The 21,424-nt window shown below is 33.0% G+C and overlaps 2 protein-coding genes across 5 annotated transcripts; one reads left to right on the forward strand and one right to left on the reverse strand.

Annotated features, from left to right (window-relative positions):
- Positions 1-2,923: 2,923 nt before the first annotated feature.
- On the reverse strand, positions 2,924-14,728 carry LOC102608919 (probable disease resistance protein At4g27220). Of its 4 annotated transcripts, none has more exons than XM_006480805.4 (6): positions 11,827-14,725; positions 10,796-10,885; positions 9,752-10,195; positions 7,139-9,416; positions 6,995-7,041; positions 5,114-5,515 (listed from the first exon to the last, which is right to left on the reverse strand). In XM_006480805.4, the coding sequence occupies exons 1-5, from the start codon at positions 14,221-14,223 to the stop codon at positions 7,037-7,039; spliced, it is 5,214 nt and encodes a 1,737-aa protein (XP_006480868.2). In that variant the 5' UTR covers positions 14,224-14,725; the 3' UTR covers positions 5,114-5,515; positions 6,995-7,036. The 4 variants fall into 4 exon arrangements, with proteins under 4 accessions (XP_052299188.1, XP_006480868.2, XP_052299187.1 ...); XM_052443227.1 differs by lacking the exon at positions 5,114-5,515 and having other exon boundaries at positions 6,711-7,041; positions 11,827-14,263; positions 14,420-14,724; XM_052443228.1 differs by lacking the exons at positions 5,114-5,515; positions 6,995-7,041 and adding an exon at positions 2,924-2,940 and having other exon boundaries at positions 11,827-14,728.
- Positions 14,729-18,119: 3,391 nt separating this feature from the next.
- LOC102608627 (hsp70 nucleotide exchange factor fes1) lies at positions 18,120-20,704 on the forward strand. Its single transcript, XM_006480804.4, has 6 exons — positions 18,120-18,422; positions 18,508-18,650; positions 18,748-18,798; positions 19,454-19,675; positions 19,762-19,864; positions 19,984-20,704. Exons 1-6 carry the CDS (start codon positions 18,337-18,339, stop codon positions 20,561-20,563), a joined length of 1,185 nt encoding a protein of 394 aa, XP_006480867.1. The 5' UTR covers positions 18,120-18,336; the 3' UTR covers positions 20,564-20,704.
- The last annotated feature ends 720 nt before the right edge of the window (positions 20,705-21,424 follow it).

Consider the following 21,424-nt stretch of genomic DNA (forward strand, 5'->3'; position numbering starts at 1 on the left):
AGTTTCATATCATTATAAGGCCATCTTCAATGCATAACACCATTTTGGTGTAACACCAACATAAAAAATGTACTTTTTTTACACTAAATTACTATTTCATCTCAAACCCATTTACACCAAATTTTACACCAAGTGTTTCTCACACTTGTACACTCACAATTTGATGAGAAATGAAAATCACAACAATGAAACTCTCTTTAAGAGTAGATAACAAATTATAACTCTATAATGATTCAATAAATGATGATTTACAAAATGAAAGCTCAATATATGTTATATGATCTTGTTTTTTCTTGTATTAGTCCTTAAAATGAAGTTGGAGTTGAGTTTTTATAGTTAAAGCCCGAAAACTAGCCGTTATAGGCAAATTCCCCCGCCCAAGCGGTTAGCCGCTTGATTTATCCGGCTAGCCGCTCATGAACAGTGATATTACCGTTATTTTTGAATTTTACTACAGTAACAATGTTCACTCAAATTACACTTTGACCCAAAACTTCCTATAATTATACTACGGCCCAAAACGTCAGAAAACTTTTCAAATAGATCCAATTTCAGAATTTCCTAATAATAGTTGTCTTTCCAAAACATTCTGAAATTATGATATGGCCCCAAAGATATTATTCTTTCGCAAAAAGGTCCTTTTCGACATAATACCCATATTTTTCAAAGTTCTCAAAACCTTTCACTTTAGTCCTAAATATTCATAAATTATAGTATGGCCCAAAACATTTCAAATATTTGTAAAAAGATCCAACTCCGAAATTCAATAATAATACTTATTAAAATCAAAGATTTCAAAACTTTGCATTTAAGTCCAAATTACTCAAAACCACAAGGTACTTTATCTTATAAAAATAAAACCTTTAAGTTTATAAAAAGTAATTAATTAAATTAATCTATTGAGTTTCTCAAATGCTAAATCATGCATCAATTAAATCATACCGGCTTTACAAGAATTTATCACACTAATTTATCCGTTGAGCTCTAAACTTTATTCTTGATTTCACCGTTGTCCGTTGAGTGTCTTGAGCTTGATTTCACTTAATTCACTTGCATAAATATTACCCTTCAAAAACTAGTGAAAATTGTGAAATACAATATTTATTAAATCGCTTAATACACATATTTGTTATCATCAAAATTACATTATATGTAGCCCTTTAGGCTAACATAATCTAGTAGTTAATGTTATTGGCATTTTATTTTTATTATTAATTTTTGTGTTGAATAATTTTTATTTAAAATATTAGTATAATATTCAAAAATTGAAAACTGAAATTAAAAAAATAACAAAAATAATAATAATTGAAATACTAATTAGGCAACCCAAGAGAGAGGGGGTGAATTGAGATTTTAAAAATTAAGCTAAGCAAACCACACAACAATCCAATCTAATGCGTTAATAAATTCGAAAACAATAAATTCAATGAAAGCGCAATAATAAATGAGCAAGGGAAGAGAAAGCAAACTCAAGAATTTTTACATGGTTCGGCAATCCCCGCCTACGTCCACGCCTCCAAGCACATCGGGCTTGATGATTTCACTATCCGAGCTTTTCCAAGGCTTCAAACATTTACAATTGACTTCAAAGTGTCAATGAACCTTTACAACAAGAGATTATCTCTCCAATCTCTTCACCCCAAGTGTTTCTCACACTTGTACACTCACAATTTGATGAGAAATGAAAATTACAACAATGAAACTCTCTTTAAGAGTGGATATATAAATTGAAGAGCAACGATGATTTAATAAATGATGATTTACGAAATTAAAGTTTAATATATGTTGTGTGCACTTGTTTTTGCTTGCCAAGATTACCAAAAATGAATTGGTTATGAGTTTATATAGTTTGAGCTCAAAAACTAACCATTATGCACATTTTGGTCATAACCGGCTTGCCATTTAGGAATCCGGTAAGCCGCTTTTATGTTACCGTTAAGGCAAAATTTGAATTTCAGAATATCCGGCATGCCGCTTTTTATATCTGGTAAGCTACTTTTGAAATCCGGATTGCCGCTTGCGAAATCCGGATGGCCGTTCATGCTCCAGAAGCTTACTGCCCAAAATCCGATTTGCTGTTTACCATATTCGATTAGCCGCTAGCTACAGTAACTGCTACAGTGAAATATTTTTTAAATTTATAGTTTGACCTTAAAACTTTATAAAATTATATTATGGCCCAAAACGTTATGAAAGTTTTCAAATAGATCTAATTTTAGAATTTCTAAATAATACTTTCTATTCCCAAAACTTTCTAAAATTATGATATGGCCCAAAATGATATGAAACGTTTCAAATAAATCCTTTTCCAAAATTTCAAGCAATACTTGTTAATTTCAAAGTTTTCAAAATTCTTTCAATTAAACCATAAACTTGAAAAACAACCAATTTCATAAAATCATTTTTCCATTAAATATGAAACATTTATAATGTGAAAATAATGATTTATTTAAAAAGAATAAAAAATAATTTGGTCTTAAAAGATTAATCATTCGTAATCTTGTTTGTTATCATCAAAATCAACATTATGGAAACATATATGTTAACAATAATAACTTAAAATATTATATAAAATAGGACATATATGTAAATAAGATAAAGTAATAAGGATATTTGAGACTTTTTTTTCCTAGCACCAAATATGGTGTAATGAATAGTATTGCACCATATTTGGTGCAATACTATTTATTACACCATTTGAGAAGTATTTTACACCAAAAATGATGTAAAATGTAATTTGGTGTTAGATTTAGTGCTACATTGGAGATGCCCTAACAAGCGAAACACTCCAGCAATCCAATACATTTAACAAAAGGCACGCACACACAAGCATGATTATTGATTCGCACATGCATATTTAATTAATTAACTAAAATATGGTACTTGAAAAGTCTTTGCGGGTGCCTACAAATTGATATTTGGACTGTTCCACCATTCAACCTGAAATCATCAAGTGAAAGAAACAAGATCATGCGTGTTGTTAGATTCTGAAAGGGATAACGAAGATGGCACTAGATTAATCAAATTGAGCCACCTCCTTACATGCAGAATAACCAATTTGTTCATATTAGAGGACTCTTGTTCCAACATGCGCTTCACATCACAAAACTTAATTTGCTTTTCTTATAATTACCTCCATCCCATTTTCAACCTTTTATTTTGACAGCCATTCCATTATATGCTTCTATTTGGAGAACTTTCATGGGGGGAAATCTCTTGAGGAAATCATCAAGTGATAAAATAGTAGTCCACTCATCAACAAACTCCACATCAGGACATTTTAAATTTGCATAGCAAGTTCTCTGAAAATAGACATTTATTTGATCAATCAGAACCAAAAAAAAAAAAAAAAGAAAAAGAAAAGGCAAAATGGATTAGTTGATTTTCTTTCTAATAATTTCACAAACTTAGTATTGTAACTTTTAGAGGAAAATTAACAAAAAAGAAAAGAATTAGAAGCTACTGCTAGCTAAAACAATATATTTATCCAATAAATTTTCACCTTTTAGAAAGTAATAACAATACACCTAACATGCAGAAAGTATATATATATATATATAAGAATCGAATAATTAATTACAAATTTCATATACGTACCTTTTCTGTCAAATCATCTCAAACAGAGGCCAAGTATTGTTGACATCAGAGGATTGAAAATAACAAAGGATTGTTAGCAAAAGCAGAATAACAAATCAACAATGAACACAATAAAACCGACGCAAAGTGTGTGTCTCTGATCAAAAGATGGAAATAAATAAGGAAAGGGTTTTGTTGATTTTGGGGAATGATTGAAAAGAGAATGACCCATATTAAAAAATGATTTCATTAATGGAAGAGGGGTAGAAGAATAATGGACGTAAATAAGGAAAGGATTTTGTGGGTTGCAATGAATGACTGATATTAGACGATGATGGTCTTTGCCATTAAGTTTTAAGAATGACACTCCACATCAAGAAAGGATCAAAAGTTGAAAGTGTGTTTTAAGCGCATGCTATGATGTAAAGCCAAAGTTCCCTGGCTAATTTAATTTAGAATTGAAGAAAAAGAATGAATAAATGAAGATAAAGGATGAGAAGGTGATAGCTTTAATTATGATTATTTGTTAGCTTTAATACTAATTATCAATATTCGTAAGAAAATAATGTACAACAATGAAGGGACTATACAGAGGTAAATTTTTTTTTTAATTTTTATTTTAATAAAAGTAATGCATTTAGCTAAGATTTATTTTGGTATTTGGAAGGATGGTACAAAGCAAAAGAGTATATGATAAAGTGCAAAAAGCCACGCCACCCTTCATGATAATATAATGAGTTGGAACTATTTTTTTTTTTTTAAATCTAGTTAAAAAAATTAGCTTAATTGTAAATAAAGTGAAAAGAGTTAGGTTGATTGTCAATATCAAAATGAAAAATTTAATCTTGACCTCTCATGTAACTAGAAGAGATTAAGAGAGAGAAGAAAACTAAGAGAAGATCTTTGCCCCATGAATAAACACGAGATGTATGTATCAAACAGATAGATACCTTTGGCAAAGTCACGTAATGCAAGCACGTGAGGACCCAAATGAGGAATTCCAAAAGTTTGGACACTCCGAAACGCACCGTTTTGGTTCTGGGTTTTGAAAATTGATTCATAAACAACAAATATCATTCCAAAAAAAAAAAAACACACACACACACACCATAAACTATATCTTTTCCATTCATTATATTATAAGAGTACAATGATTTACAATATCAAATTTAAGTGACAATCAATAAAAACTGAAGCTAATATATACATAACACTAAAAACAATGAAATTGTTACAGTTTCACAAAATGAAAAAAATTGTACAAATTAAACAAACTGAAAATACATTTCAATGAATATCTCTTGATTAGTTAGTAAATTAACGAATATGTGCGGTTGTTTTAAGACTGCTGTTGTATGGTTTTTATTGAGGTCACACCCCCAAGTCCAGTGTCCACTATCAACTCAGTTCAGTGTTACTCTGTGCAATTCGGGTGTGCTCAATTATCCTCCGCAGAAATGTAGAACATGATTGATCAACTAATAAGACAGAACCAGAACCTCAAAGACAAGAAGTGAAGCACTGAACAATTGACGAGTTATGGAGCAAACAGACACTGAGAGATTAAACACAAGTGAAGTGACTACAACAATCTGGGGTAGAAAAAGGTATTAAAAAATATATATATATATATATATATATATTACAAGAGTGGGTACAGAGCAGAACAAAACAGAGACAACAACAGGACAATTAGATAGGGAGCAGAGCAATTCTAAATAACAAGACTGGAGATCAAAGGATGCCAATTTTTGAATCAATCGTGTTAGACTTTGAAAACGAGAAAACATATCTGGAAGTTGATTATCCCGAATCTTTTCAACATTAATTTGTACAGCTCCATGTTGGGCGAGAGAAGCAGAAAATAAAGTGCATAAATTGCTCCTCATGAAAGTGCTCTACACAATGTTGCTTTGGGAGTACCAAGTGCCTGCTCTGTCTGGTCAATAAAAAGAGAAAGGGATAAGGAATTTTGGCCATTTCATCCAGTGATTGATATAAGCAACTCTAAAAACATAAACAACACTGTTGGGGTTTCAAATTTCAATTGATCATACACACAAATGGAATCCCCAAGACCAAGAACTTGCTCTCAAGAATGGACACAAGACGTATAAACCCTAATTCAACCTAAGAAAACAATCAAGCAACTCATTGAAGAACAATCCAACTTTGAATGGTCTTCACCTCATTTTTAAACATGTAAGTGCATCTGAAAAAAAAAAAAAAAAATTTAAATAAGATAAAAACTATGGCGTAGGATCATTCATGTCTTTTGGCATTTCACATTCAGTATTTGTAAATGTGCAAAGACAAACTATTGAGTATGATAATTTTTTTTTTAAAAACCAAATCTAGTAATATTAATCAACGTCGTTGGAACTCAAAACCTCTGATGACTGATATCATCTTTAGAACCATAAACTTAGACATCTAAGTCTATAACATGATTGATCTACTTCAAGCCCAAAGTTTTTTTTTTTTTTTTAATTTTTTGGGAAAAAATAGATATTTTTTAATAGTTAATAAAGGAATAAATTTTTAATTTTTTCAGTAACCTTTTAGATTGGACCTTAGTCATAAATTGGTTCATTTAAAATAAAAAAGACTAATGGATTTAAAAAAATAAAAATAAAAATAGTTATTTTGCAAGTAAAATCATATATGAGAAATTATCCTCTTCAAGATATTGGACTCTCTTAAAGTCTGAAAAAATTGTTACATCATATGGTGTATGAGTGTGGCATAATAGATTTCTCAAACTTTAAGAGAGTCCAGAATCTTGGACTAGATGAGCACTCCATCATACATGCTCCAATAATTCCTATCAACAAATATTTTTATTTCGAGTCTATATCATAAGGATTGTATTTAATCAATGCAAAATAATATAACATCTAATTTTTTTTTAATTTTTAGTTCATACTTATAATAATGTTCGCATTTAATAGGTGAAAGAAATATATTAGTTTTTAAGTGTTAGTTTTTAACTCTTATATTCTAAATCATAATTTATATAAAAAAAATTGCTGGAAAGAAATTAATCTTTTTTTAAAAAAATATATATATAATGGGTATCATTCATGTACGTTGAATTTCCAGAGGAATGAAGCTAATAATGTTCCGAATGGTACTTCAATGAATTTCACTACTAAAATATTAAATTATCTCCATGAAAAAATTGCATGACTAGAATGATTGTAAGCTCGTTTAATGGCTAGTTTCAACGTTATAACAACCGAAACACTCCAGCATTCCAATGCATTTTAACTCAAGGCACGCACACACAAGCATGGCTATTGATTCACACATGCATCTCTAATTAATTAACTAAAATATGGTACTTGAGAAGTCCTTGGGGGTGCCTAGAAATTGAAATTTGGTAACACAATTAATGCCAAGAAATGAATCTGGCTACCGTATATCCCGCAACGACATGGATAAAGGGCTGTTCCACCATTCAACCTGAAACCATCAAGTGAAATAAACAAGATCATGAGCGTTGTTTTAAAATCTGAGCCGATTCGAAGTCATAATAATAATAATAATTAATAGACCTTACCATTGGTTATCACATTACTGCCCAGTGCATCTTCCCCCTCGTTCCCTGCATGCGGTAAACCAGGCTGAGGACCAGGCTGAGGACCAACCACACGGCCACACCAGTATGTCTCGAGAATCTTTACTGACTTCTCATGGATTTCGTTGTTCTCATGACTTTGTAGATTTTCTATCTTTTCTAATCCCTCAGCCTCTTCAACCAACTGCGCATATTGATTAACATCTCCAATGGCTGTGTCCATATTCTTTTCAGCTTCCCCAACCTTCAAAATGTTCTCTAATCCTTTTAAGCAAACAGTGACTATTGTTGGATTAGCGCATGGAAGGAGATCACACAATGGTTTTATACACTTTTCTCTCACGAGGTACTTGATTTGCTCATGACTACCACCCGAGGTGGCATTTGAAATTGCCCATGCAGCCCAGTTCTTTATATTAATTTCAGCATTTTGAAGCAGATTGATAAGGGGACCAATTAAGCCAGCATCAATTACCGCCTGAATTTGTTCCCTGTTTCCAGCGGTAATTTTTGAAATAGTCCAGCATGCATGATTCTTAATGCTCTTTTTATGACTATGGATCAACAGGACCAAAAGGTACGGCAGTGCACCACAGTTAATTATACACTGAGTCTGGAAATCATCCCCTGCCACAATATGTCCAATAGTCTGCAGGGCAGGACTGAGCACTGAGGATGATCGATGTCCAAGGAGCTCAACAAGTCGTGGACAGACACCTGCCTCGATTACAGCTTGAATTTTGTCATTCTTACCATTAGAAAGAAAGTAGAGTGCCCAGCAGGCGTCAGTCAAGACCTCTTTATCATTTGAATGAACAAGCTGCGCAAGCACCGGAAGAGCTGGTCTTACTTGTTCAAATATTGGCCGTGGCATGCCCCTGCAGAAATTAGACAACGTCCATGTGGCTGTTCTTAGCATTGAAAGCTTAGCGTGCTCATTTAACTGTGCCAGCAATGGAATCAAAGCTTCTTCACTAAGCACAAGATCACGGCATCTAGGTGAGTCACCAGCAACATTTCCCAATGCCCAAACAGCCTGCTCCCGGATATCATCATTTGGAGAAGCAAGCAGTTTCACAAATATTGGAACAGCACCGTGGTCAATCACCACCTTCGTGTCCTCCGAAGTTTTAGAAGCAATGTTTGTAAGAGCCCAAGCAGCCTCATACTGAAGTTGCGGATAGTCTTCCCTCATAAGAAACTCAACAAAGCGCGGGACAACGCCGGATTGTATGACTTCCTCAATTGGTGGACTCCTCTCAATTGAAAGCAGTTTTCGGAACTTAGTAGTTGCTTCCAGCTGCAAGTTGTTGTCATCTGACCAAACGCCAGCAACCATCGCGGCAAAAATTTCCAACCTAGTTTGAAGATTGAGATTGGGGGCAGGAGCGAAAGAAAGAAATTGCTGGGATGGAGGAGCTTCACGTCGCTTCCTGAGGAAGCTTTCCTTTTTAAGATTAACCTGTTCTATGGTTGTATTTAAGCCCTCCTTCCAAGCCCAACATGCTTCATCCCACATATTCAGCTGCACTTTGTGTAACATAGGTGTGCTTAATTCTCCTCTAGAGAAAATTTTCATATTGGTGCAATCATCCACCAGTAATCTTTCCAAAGATGGCAAATTCAAGGCACGATTGCCAGAGTAGAAGCTTCTCAGACTTTTTAAATTTAAAAGCTTCAACTCGTTCAATTCGCTGAAAGTAATAACCTCATCTTTCGCTGCATCATGATCATCGTCATCATCTGCCAGTACTATTTCTGTTATCATAACACATGATTCTATCTTCATTTCTCTAAGTCGCACCAGAGTCTTTGCAATTGAGAATGTTAATACGTTTTTCAATCCGTTGCAATACGATATCTCCAAAGTTGTAAGATTCTGAAAGGATGTCGAGGATGGCACTAGATTGATCAAACTGCGACACTTCGTTACACGTAGAATAACCAAATTGTTCATAATAGAGGAGGACTCTTGTTTCAAGATGTACTTGAGATCATAACACTTGAATGCTTCTCTTATGATTATCTCTATCCCATTTTCAATCTTTTCTTTTGCCAACAAACCATTATTTCCTTCTATTTGGAGAACTTTCAAGGTGTGAAATCTCTGGAGGAAATCATCAAGTGATAAAATAGTAAACTCATCAACAAACTCAACATCAAGGCATTTAAGTTTGCATAGCAAGTCTTCTGAAAATAGAAATTTATTTGTTATTATATACTCTGCATCTACTATCAACTCTTCCAAATTGGGGAACACCTGGGAAATCAATCAGAACAAACAAAAAAAATGCAAAATTGATAAGTTGATGTCCTTTCTAACAATTTCACAAAATTAGTACTGTGCTTTTTGGAGAAAATTTAACAAAATAGAAAAGAATTAGAAGCTACCACTGACTAATACAATATGTCCATCTAATAAATTTAACCTTTTTAGAAAATAATAATAATACACCTAACATGCAGAAAGTATATACAAGAATTGAAAAATTAATTTTAAATTTCATGTACCTAGCTAATACAATATGTTTATCCAACCTTTTAGAAAATAATAATAATACACCTAGCATGCAGAAAGTACATACATGTGCGTACCTTTTTTGTCAAGTCATTAGTAGTTCTTTTAAATCTCACCATGAATTTAGGACACCGAGATATCCATAATTCTTTCAAGGATGGAAATTCAAGAACATCTAAATCTCCTGTGCAGAAGCTTGTGAGTTTTTCAAGATCATACATCTTTAGATATTGTAACTGAGGAAACATTACAATATTATTCTTCCTTTCTTCTTCTTGGTTGTCCATGACTATTAACTCTTCCAAGACATGACATTTTTCTATCTTAATGTATTGGAGTCGAACAAAGCTGTTATTACTAACTGTACAAGATGAAAATAGACATCTTAAATTCATACAATTGTACAGGGTCAAGTGCGTTAAATTCTGAATACCACAAGTCATGGCTGCAACTTGGTTTTGCCAAATTCTCTCAATATTTATTGAACGCAACTCCAACTTCTCCAGCTTTGGTAACCCAACCTGGTCGATCAAAAAATTAACTACTTGCTTGATAGACAAATCAATAAAATTAATCTCTTTGTCATGTTATAGTTCTCTTCAGTCTTTCATACAAACAAGCATCAAACAAGTTTTTCATAAATGTTAATCAATTTATCAGTCAAAATATATTTTCATTATTCGGAATCACAAGATCAACAATGCTATATTGGCAAAAAATTGAGTTACAAAATTTTGACAAAAACAAAACAAGATTTTCAATATCAGGTTAGTTATCAATCAACTTGCTTTCTGTCAAGACATTTTAGTCTTTTCATGCTTTTGTCAAAATTTAAAAACCCTCTTTTTTGGGTCAAAATAGCATTTTCCTTACAACATATTCGGTATTTCCTAATAGATATGTTTATTATTATTATCATCAATTCATTTATTTTGTCAAGAGTACCTATTATTTTCTCTGAGAATGTATTTGTTACACCCTACAACACTTGGTATTAAAAATCATTAAAAATCATATAACTATTAATTACTCTTGCCATATCGCCAACAAACAAGAATACTGAAGGACAAACAATCAAAAATCAGAGAATTAAAAAGGCTATTGGGTTATTAGTAACCAACCTTGTCAATGAAAAGTGTATTTGAAATATTAACATTATCTTCCAAAATGATTTCATTTGACTGCATATCATTTGATGATTCCTCCTGTCTCTGTCAACATTAAAGGCGTTTTGATATTAGAGTATAAATTTAATTGTGAGCACAATCTTTAATGCAAAGTGACACAAGACCTTTTAAAATTAGTACAACTTAGTTTAGTACTAGATTAAAATTTGATATTTTGGATTCCATGTTTGAGATTTCCTTAAAAAAATATTAATAGAGTTAATTTAAAAATAATAATATGAAAATTTAAACTTGTTACTTATTTAGAATAGATAAATAATCAATATTCTCTTAATATGATTATTCCAAGAGTGCGGAAAATATAAGACAATTAATTTTTATATGAATATTGCGAATTTTATTGAAAGAAAAGAGAAGAAGAATATGATAAAGCATAAAGCTCATGCAATACAAGGGCTATTATATTCTTTTTTGTGGTTTTATTCTGAAGCAAAAAGATTTAAATATTAATTTAGTTGCAAACATTAAAGATTTCTGCAAAATTGGTTACTTTGGAAATAAGCATAAACACAACATTTGATGATTTTTTAAAAATTAACTTTGATGCACAAGAAACTTCTATTTTTATTCTAACTTATAATCAGACAAAATGATTTCATAATTTTAAAAATATGATGCTACATGCATGTCTTATGATATTTGGATATGATTTAAGCTCTGAAAAATGGTTTAAACTGAAGGGTTAGATAAAATTGCCGATCTAAATTTGAGAACTCTACACATAGAATAAAGTACGATTACGATTTTATTGAGCTTCTTCATTAGAGGTTTAAGTCATGTCATCCAAGTCTGATGTCAACAAGATTTTGTTGTTGGGGGATAGTAAAAAGTTATTAAGCTGTTATAATTAAATTTTATGATTACAGTAAAAAAGTACTTGATGTTATTATTTCATTATTTTTAATATTAGATCCCAAAGTGAAAAATTCCTTCATACCAATTATTTAAATTAGGAATGATCATACCTTTGACTCTGCCGGGGGATTGAGGGCGTCGCTGCAACCATGGATCCTCAGAAACTTGAGTTGTGAAGAACCCACTTTGACTAATTCATTAGCAAAATAAATGACATCTTGCTCTTGCAATTTACGTAATTCAAGGTCTTCAATTCCCTGCAGTTGCACGATCAGCCAATCCTTCAAGCAAATCTTGTTGTTCAGCCTGAGTCTGAATTCACTACGCCAAATGTTGGTGCTCTCCCAATACCAATCTCCAATACGTATTCTGTACTTTCCCAGCTTCTCCAAGAACAAGCCTCTGGGCAGAGTGTTGACATCATGGATGTCTAATTCTAAAGAGGTCAAGTTAGGCAAATGCTTCAACTCCTCAAGGCTTGCATTCTTAGCACCTTCCACTTCCACCTCCCATTTTTGAAAGCTTCTACGACTTATACACAGTTCTTCTAAATGGGATAAATTTGATAAAACATTTGGTGGGATAACTTCTAGTTTCCTACATTCTCTCAAATCAAGCAAGGTTAGCCAAGTCAATTGACCTACTTCTATTGGCAGCTGCTTAATATCAGAGCCTCTTAAGCAAAGGATTTCTAGTTTCTTCAAGTCTCCTATAACACTTATATCTAGCAATTTGCAATAACACAAACTCAATGCTCGAAGGTTTGAAAGAAAACCAAGTGTTGAAGGCAGTGACAGTAGATTCATGTAAGTCAAGTTTATAACTCTGACCTGTATCATCCTCTTGAAAAAATTGTTTGGAATGGTTAATGATGAAGATTCCTTATCCGCATGTATAAAAAGAAGTTTGAGTTGAGGACATTCCACTACTTCAGGGAGCACATTAGCCTTGATATCGTGCAAGACGATCGAAGTGTAATGCTTTACTGCACTTTTGTCTGACCATTCCCTGAAACCACCAACCTGCTCATTTGTCGCTGTCAACGCATTTTGCTCTCTAGATGCAATTGATATGGCAATATCGCGAACCACATCATGCATGGAAAAGAACTCTTCATTCTTGCTTATATGGTCAAGCAACATACAAGAAGCTTTGAGTTTGTGCACCAATGTCCGCACTCGAGCTCGTGCTACTTCCATCTTATTGACACCTTGAAATAAACCCAATCCCATACCACACATTAACAAGGCATCAATGGATGCTATAGCTGTATATCCTATTAGTAAAAATATGTTCTTGAGCTCCTCCCCTTCTAATTTATTGTAGCTCAACTCTATAGCTTTATATGCAGTTTGCTGTATGTCTTTGAAGTTCGTTGAGGATGGCCTTCTTAGTTGTTCCAACGCATCCTTCCATTCAAATAATCTCTTGTTCCTTAATGCCCTCGCTATCGTCACAACGGAAACAGGCAAACCTGCACATTCCTTTGCCACATCCCTTGCCACCGATTGGAATTCACTACCTTCAATATAATCACCTGCCATCTTCTTGAATAGATTCCAAGCTTCTTCTTCGTTTAAAACACCAATTGAGAAATTTGGTCGAGAATCCATCTTCCCAGACAATACATCTAGACTTCTGGCCGTCAACAATACTTTACAATCTTTATGACCGTCTCCATGAGGAATTCCGACAACCCGCAAATCAAGATTTTCCCAAATGTTGTCTAAAATTATCAGGATCTTCTTTTCTGCTTTTATACGTTTAAATAAGCTGTTCGCCCTTCCTGATTCACTCTCCTCATGAAACTTCAGGCCTAATTTATCTGCGATTTCTCCTTGAAGCTTTCGTATGTCTTGATTCTGGGACACCTCAACAAAAACCACCTGATCAAAGAGTTTATCACTCTTGACTTTCCTAGCAACTTCTTCCGCCAGCATCGTCTTTCCGATGCCACCCATCCCATAAATCCCAAGCATATTGACATCGGGATCTTCTAGTGCACTGAGTATATTCCTCAAAGTGAACATTCTTGATTCAAAGGGCAAGTAGTCTTTGTTAAAGATAAGCCGTATATCCTCTGGAGCAGTACAGTAGGAAATTCTATCAAATCTTCGAGCTTCTCGGACTTTGACAGCAGCCTCCTTCTGCCTCTCTGCTTCCTTGCTAAGTCGACGGCGGGTCTTCAAATTAGGACATAACCCCTTGAAACAGCGCTTATTTGCAGTGGCTTCATCGTCTGTAAATTTATCTGCCTCGACAATGACATTATTTGCCCTTGCAAGCCAATTCTCAACGTTCTCTTCAATCTCTTCTCCTTTTCTTTTAGCCTCATCAACCTTATGCTGTGTACTCACCCTCTCAGACTTGAGATTCTCAACTTCAGCCTTGAGATTCTGTACGTTGCCAGTGCACTTACTCTCACGCAAATAGCTAATTTGGCGATATGCGGGAGGAGCCAAGCACTTTACAACCTCTACAACAATAGTAAGAATGATTTCAGCCATCTTTAGCCCTTTTCCTCTCTCTCTCTCTCTCTCCCTCTTTCTGTATTTTTGAAAAGCAATTGACCCAGTTATGAAGCAAACTAAGTGATTAATCAATTAAACACAGGTGACCACAACAAGATGGGGCAGAGTAAGAAGAAAATACAAAGAGTAGATACAGAATAAAACAGAGACTAGATAGAGAACAGAGCAAAACCAGATAACAACACTGAAGATTACAACAGACAGAGGCCAAATATTGTTGAGATCGGAAGATTGAAAATTCGAAAGAGTTGATGGCAAAAGCTGGATACAAAAACGACAACGAACACAATAAACAGAAGCAAAGCGTGCTTCTGATCGAAGGATGAAAATACTAAGGAAGGGTTTGTTTTGTTGACTGCGAATGAATGAAAAGAAAGACTGATATTAAAATTGAGGTAACCTTAGGTGCAACTGTAGTACCGTGTGCTACACTTACATCCACCCGTTAATTATCAATAGATTCAATTCGTTTAAATACATCCAACGATCAAATGTAATTATAATACGGTACCATAATTACACATTAATACCCGAAATACTAAGCTAATTATCATAATTTCTCCGATCCTTTTTTCCATCACCGCCTTTTCTAACCTTTAATTAGTCACGATTGTGAACCTAAACCCTAGGTTCATCCTTTTTTAAAAAATTTTTTCAGTAGGTTTTTGCCCTTAAATTCAAAATATATTGTAACGAATTATTCCAAACGCATGAAATGTTGAAGAAAGAACAACTAATAATAAAATTACATTCATAATTAGGATACTAACCAAATTCGAAAGTAGTTAAACATGTCTCATATGAGCTCTTTTGTTGATGGATATACAATGATTAACCAACGATAAAATTTATTATCGAATTTAAAGAAGTTTGAAAAGAAAAAAATTGCCAGTGGAATCAAATAAAGAAGCTTTACCAGCAATAAAAATTTTGAGCGAATGAAGATTTACACTGCTATTGGCGTAGATGAGGAAAACAAATTCAAAGAAATACAAGTACTGTACAGTGTACACTGAACGAACTTAAATTTGGCTTGAAGATGACAGTAAACAAACAATAGAATTTTTGTGGCTTGTCTATAATGGCATTTTGGAGGACTCTGCTGGTTGTTTCAAAATGTACGTCAGATCATGACACTTATTTACTTCTCATATGATTTGCCTTCATCCCATTTTCAACCTTTTCATTAGTACTTGGCCTTGGGTGATCAATCAGACGAACAAAAAGAATTTAAAGATGGAGTTGAATGTTTTTTTCAAACAATTTCATAAAGTACTTTTTTTTTCTTCTTTTTTTGGAGTAAATTTAACAAAATTGGACGCAACTCCAATTTCTCCAACTTTGGTAGGGATGACAAAATCCTCCACGGGTTTGGGACCCCATGGAGCTCCACTTCAAATGAAGAAAATTTTAAATAATTTTTGGGGAATGGGGTGGGCAGTGGGGGGAAAATAATCCCCAAATTTTTAATGGGGTGGGGTTTGGTTTTGCACTCCCCACCCCAATCCCCATTTATATATAAATATATTTTTAATTCTTATTTAATAATTTTTATTTTATGAATTATAATGTCAATTAATTTTTATGCAATATAAACAAGATATGAATGAAAGAAAACCATACAATATTTTTCAACTATGAAACATTGTTATATTTTTTTTCTCTTTTAAAGTGCGACGCTCTTTAAATATTTTTTACTTTTAATATCATTTTAAGATATTGTTTCAAACTTTTAGATATTTTTTTAAAAGAATTTAAATACTTTATAATATAGTGATTATTTTATTTTAAGTCTCTAATTTTTAACTTACTGAAATCATATATTTATACCTAATATAAAATAGATAAATGGGGAATGGGGTGAGGATGGAGAAAGCATTCCTCACATGGGGATTCCCTATCCCCACCCCACTAAATTTATTGGGGAATGAGGTGGGGAATGGAGGCAAAAATTTCTAACGGGGTGGGGAATGAGGTAGACCACCCCACCCCCACCCCACCCCATTGCCATCCATAAACTTTGGTAATGCAACCTACTCGATCAAAATAATAACTTCTTGTTAACTACAAGTAATAGGACAAATCAATAAACTTATTAATCTCTTTCTCATGTCATAGTTCTATTGAGTCATTCATACAAACAAGCACTAATCAAGTTTTCAAATTATTCGTTGCTAATTATATATATATATATATATATATATATATATTCTAAGGACACATATTAAAGAAAATAACAAGCTGTAGATGTGAATCAATAATTATTTGTCAAATTATTTTTTTATTTAGTAATTACAACATACTTAGTATTTCCTAGCAGATGTTTTATTATTATCGCTAATTCAATTTGTGTGTCTACAATACCTTTTCTTTCCTCTGAGAATGTATTTGCTACACACTACAACACTTGTGGGATGAAAAATTTAGAATAATATATAATTATTAATTACTCTTGCATATTTTTTAACAAACGAGAATAACAAAGAACAAAAATACAAAAATCATAGAGAATTAATAAGACTACTGGGTTAATAATAACCGACCTTCTCAATGAAAAGTGTATTAGCAATATTGATATTTGTCCTCCAAAATGATTTCGTTTGACCGAATATCATATGATGACTTCTCCTGTCTCTATTGACATTGAAGCCATCTTGAATTTAGCTTATAAACTTAATTATAAACAATCTTAATGAATATTGACATGAGATATTAAAAAATTATTACAATTTAGTTTAGCACTAGATCCAAATCTAAAATGTTAGATTTGATAATCAAGAATTCTTTTAATAAAAATTTTATTAATTGAGTTAATTTGAACAAAATATGAAAAATTAAACTTGCTCATTAAATAAATAGTGAATATTCTCTAAATATGATCATTATAAGAGTGCTGAAAATATAGGACGATTAATTTCACATTTTTTATATGAATATTGCGAATTTTATTGAAAGTAAAGGGAAGAAGAATAATATTACGAAACATAATGCTCATACAATAGGAAGCTATTATGTTAGTTTTTACGGTGGTGTGACACCGAAGCTAAAAGATTAAAATATTAATTTATTTTTGAAATTTTAAAGAGTATATAAAGTAAAATTTAATTTCTTTTTTATAATTAGTGAGCATGTAAAGTAATAGAGTGTGTAAAGTAATATTTAGAGTACAAATAGGCCCGCCCTAAAAAAATTACAAATTCTTTTTTAGGTAAACAAAAACTTGAGACATTTGTATATTTAAATATAATCAAATAAAAACAAAACATGAAACTTTACAAAATTCGCACAATAACAAAATCATGCGCAAGTACTTCATTATTTACAAAACTCACTCATTAGTCTTCCATACATATAAACATGGCATCAAAAGCATTCAAGTTTCTTGTGTGTTGATCGTAACAGAAATTGGCTGAGTAATTTTCAAACATCTTCATTTGACTAAGCATTCAAATTCAATTTTTGAGAGAGATATGGGTTAAGAAAAATTATTTTAGGTTTTGTCCTCCCTTCTATTTTTTTTTTTCAACAAAAAAAAAATTATTTAGATTTTATCCACCCTCATGCTTTTTTTGTCCCCCGAAAAAAGATAGTTCCATTTGTGATATGTAAAGAAGATTTTGTTGTAATAGAATTTTATTGTCCAAATTTCATTTGTGCGGAGGATTTAACATAAAAGCCCACTTTTGTTAATTTTGTGAAATTAACAATCAAAACAAGCTGGTTTTAGAGTTTGGCTTTGATTGAAAAATAAAAAATTGAAATTATTTCTTGGGCCAAATTGTGGGCTCAGAAAAAGATATTGGGCCTTAGAAGTCTGATTTAGCCCAGACCAACAAACAGACAATGGCCGCAGGACTTTCCAGCTTCACACTCACCGATCTCTATCTCTTCTGTCTCCCTCTCCATTGTTTCTGGAATTATTGAGATTTTACTAGTCTTTTGCTTAACTTGCTATATATCGTCTGTCGAGCCTAAATTTATCATTCTAAAGCTTCTTCTAACTAAACTCTTTGTCGTAAGTCATAACTATCTCGTTTGAAAAACTAGGGTTTTGGTTCAATTTTTGCACAAGTCTAGACGAGCAAAATAATGGCGAAAGACGGACCGAATTGGGACGGATTGCTCAAGTGGAGCCTCGCCCATTCTGATGGCACTCGTTCAACTCGCAATTTAAGGTACCAACACTGATTATTATTTATTTATTATTAATTTTGTGATCAAGAGCGATTAGTTAATGGATTTTAAGTTGATTGTGTTAAGTGAGGAGGATCGAAGATGGTTTATGGAAGCGATGCAATCGCAGACTGTTGATGTAATCAAGCGTATGAAAGAGATAACACTTGTTATGCAAACACCTGAGCAAGTTTTGGAGTCTCAAGGTGTTACTCCTCAGGATATTGAAGGTAACTGTTTCACTAATATTTAAAAAAAAAAATATTATTTTTGTAACCTGAATTATCAAGTAATTATTGGGTTGGTGATTTTTGTATGTGCTGGCAGATATGTTGGATGAATTGCAAGAGCATGTGGAGTCGATTGACATGGCTAATGGTTAGTTCTTTATGTTTTATGAACCTCGCGTTCCTGAATAGGCATGCTAGAAATCTGTATCACTAAATGAGACTTTATTAGTATGCTTTTTAATTCAGATTCAGTACGGATGTCTTATTATTCTTTGGCTGGGTGATTTTTCTTTTACGTTCGTGGTTAGTAGCTTGCTTTTGTAATAGGTGTATTTTTGTGTCTCCTTTACGGTATGATTTAGGATTATTGGTCAGTACAAGTAGAAACGGATTCACGTGCACGATATTGAGCATGTTAAGCACAAAGCAATTATGTAATTGTAATATGGGTGCAACTTCTTTAGTTTCTAATGTTACTCCTGTTGAATAGGGTTGATGGTTTATCTTGAGTTATTAGTAAAATATTTGGGAGTAGGAATATTTTCAGAGGCAAGGAGCAATTAGCTATAATAGGAATAACACTCATTTATGCTTGTGTGCACTGCATAGCTGCTGTCAATTGATAGTTGTTGGCCATTTTGGTTTCTACTGCAATCATTTATTGTGTGCGACAGTCTGAAAATGCGCCTATCACACGTGTATAGCCTTCTTTCCTCATCAATTTGTCAGTATATCAGCTCATTTTATGCCATTCAGTAAGAGGGATGAGTTATCTTGTTGACTCTATGATCATATGTGGACAGATCTTCACTCAATTGGTGGTCTAGCTCCTCTTCTTGGCTATCTGAAGAATTCACATGCCAATATTCGCGCTAAAGCTGGAGAGGTTGTGACCACTATTGTCCAGAACAATCCCCGGAGTCAACAACTGGTCATGGAAGCAAATGGTTTAGAACCTCTTCTTTCTAATTTTGCCTCAGACCCTGATGTAACTGTTCGAACTAAAGCACTTGGTGCAATATCCTGTGAGTACTGTTATTTTGTTGTTTATGCCCTAGCTTGGCTGGGTTTGGAATGATTTTAATGTAATGTTCTTTTGGTTGACTTTCAGCTTTAATCCGGCACAACAAACCTGGTATTGAAGCCTTTCGCCTAGCAAATGGTTATGCAGCCTTAAGAGATGCATTGGGATCTGAGAGTGTGAAGTTTCAAAGGTTATCCTAGAAGCTTAGTCTTCTCTCTTTTATGATGTGCTCATATGGTTACTGGATTTTTGTTCTTTATTTAGTTTTTGGACTTCATAATTTTCTCATCGAATCTAATCATCTTTCAGGAAAGCTCTTAACCTGATTCAATATCTACTCAATGAGAATGCTTCAGACTGCAGTGTAGTGGATAAGCTAGGATTTCCGCGCCTAATGTTGCACCTTGCCTCCAGTGAAGATCCAGATGTACGTGAAGCTGCTCTAAGGGGCCTTCTAGAGCTTGCTCGTGAAAAGGCGGATGGTAGCGCTATTAAATTGGGTGAAGATAACGAAAAATTGAAGCAACTACTTGGTGAAAGAATCAAAGGCATCAGCTTGATGTCACCTGAAGATCTGGGGGCAGCAAGGGAGGAAAGGCATCTTGTAGATTCCCTCTGGAATGCCTACTACAACGAACCATCTTCCCTTCGAGACAAGGGTCTCCTTGTCCTTCCAGGGGAAGATGCACCTCCCCCTGATGTTGCCAGTAAGCATTTTGAACCTCCTCTTAGAGCTTGGGCAGCAAATCCTGCCTCCAAGAAGTCAAGTGTTGAACAGAAGGAAACTCCCCTGCTCTTAGGTCCAGGGCCTTCATCTGAGGCCACAAGTAATCAGGACACCTCAATGAGTGAAACAGATGCTAATGGTCAGACAAATGCCTCCCAATGAAGCTGTGGTGCAGCTTAAACTATTTTATGCTTATTAAATTAGTTCGTGGATTTGTTTGTTCTTATTAAGAAACAAGTGGAAAAAAAAAAGAAAAAAATATATTTGCCTTTACCGTATAATAGATTTTGATTCTTTTTGTTATCTTGGCAGTGTCTTCTCTGAGCTTACTCTTGGTTTTTAGCACAATCCCCTAAACCCTAGGGGTACTGTCTGTTTTTGCTTTTGCCTGGATTCTAAAATTTAACATATAATAATAAGGGAAAAGGACACAGAAACTCCCAACGTTTGAATAAGGGACACAAAATTCTTTAATGTTTCAAAAAAGACACTCAAACCTCCATTTGTTAATAGAAATTATAATTTTAAAGTGCAATTATCATTATACCCTTATAGCATATTAAAAAATAATTGTTTATTGTCAAATTTATTCTTATATTATTAATAAAATTACGAATATAACTTCATTATCCAATTTTTTCATTTAATTTTTGTCAAATTTTCTCTTCAAACTAAATAAATTTAATCCATTGCTCAAGAATAAAAATAAATTAAATTGATTACTAATATAATAAAAATAACAATTCTCCATATGTCAATCTATTGGATATGTTATTTAGTACAATTAAGATTTTGTAATTATTGTTGTAACCAATTTTTTTTTATTTTGTTGATTATATAAGTTTAAATGGAGAATTGTTATGGAGAATTGTTATTTTTATTATATTAATAATCAATTTAATTTATTTTTATTATTGAGCAATGGATTAAATTTATTTAGTTTGAAGAGAAAATTTAACAAAAATTAAATGGAAAAATTGGGTAATGAAGTTATATTCGTAATTTTATTAATAATATAGGAAT

This window comes from Citrus sinensis, chromosome 6, assembly GCF_022201045.2.
Source record: "Citrus sinensis cultivar Valencia sweet orange chromosome 6, DVS_A1.0, whole genome shotgun sequence".
NCBI classification, from domain to species: Eukaryota; Viridiplantae; Streptophyta; class Magnoliopsida; order Sapindales; family Rutaceae; genus Citrus; species Citrus sinensis.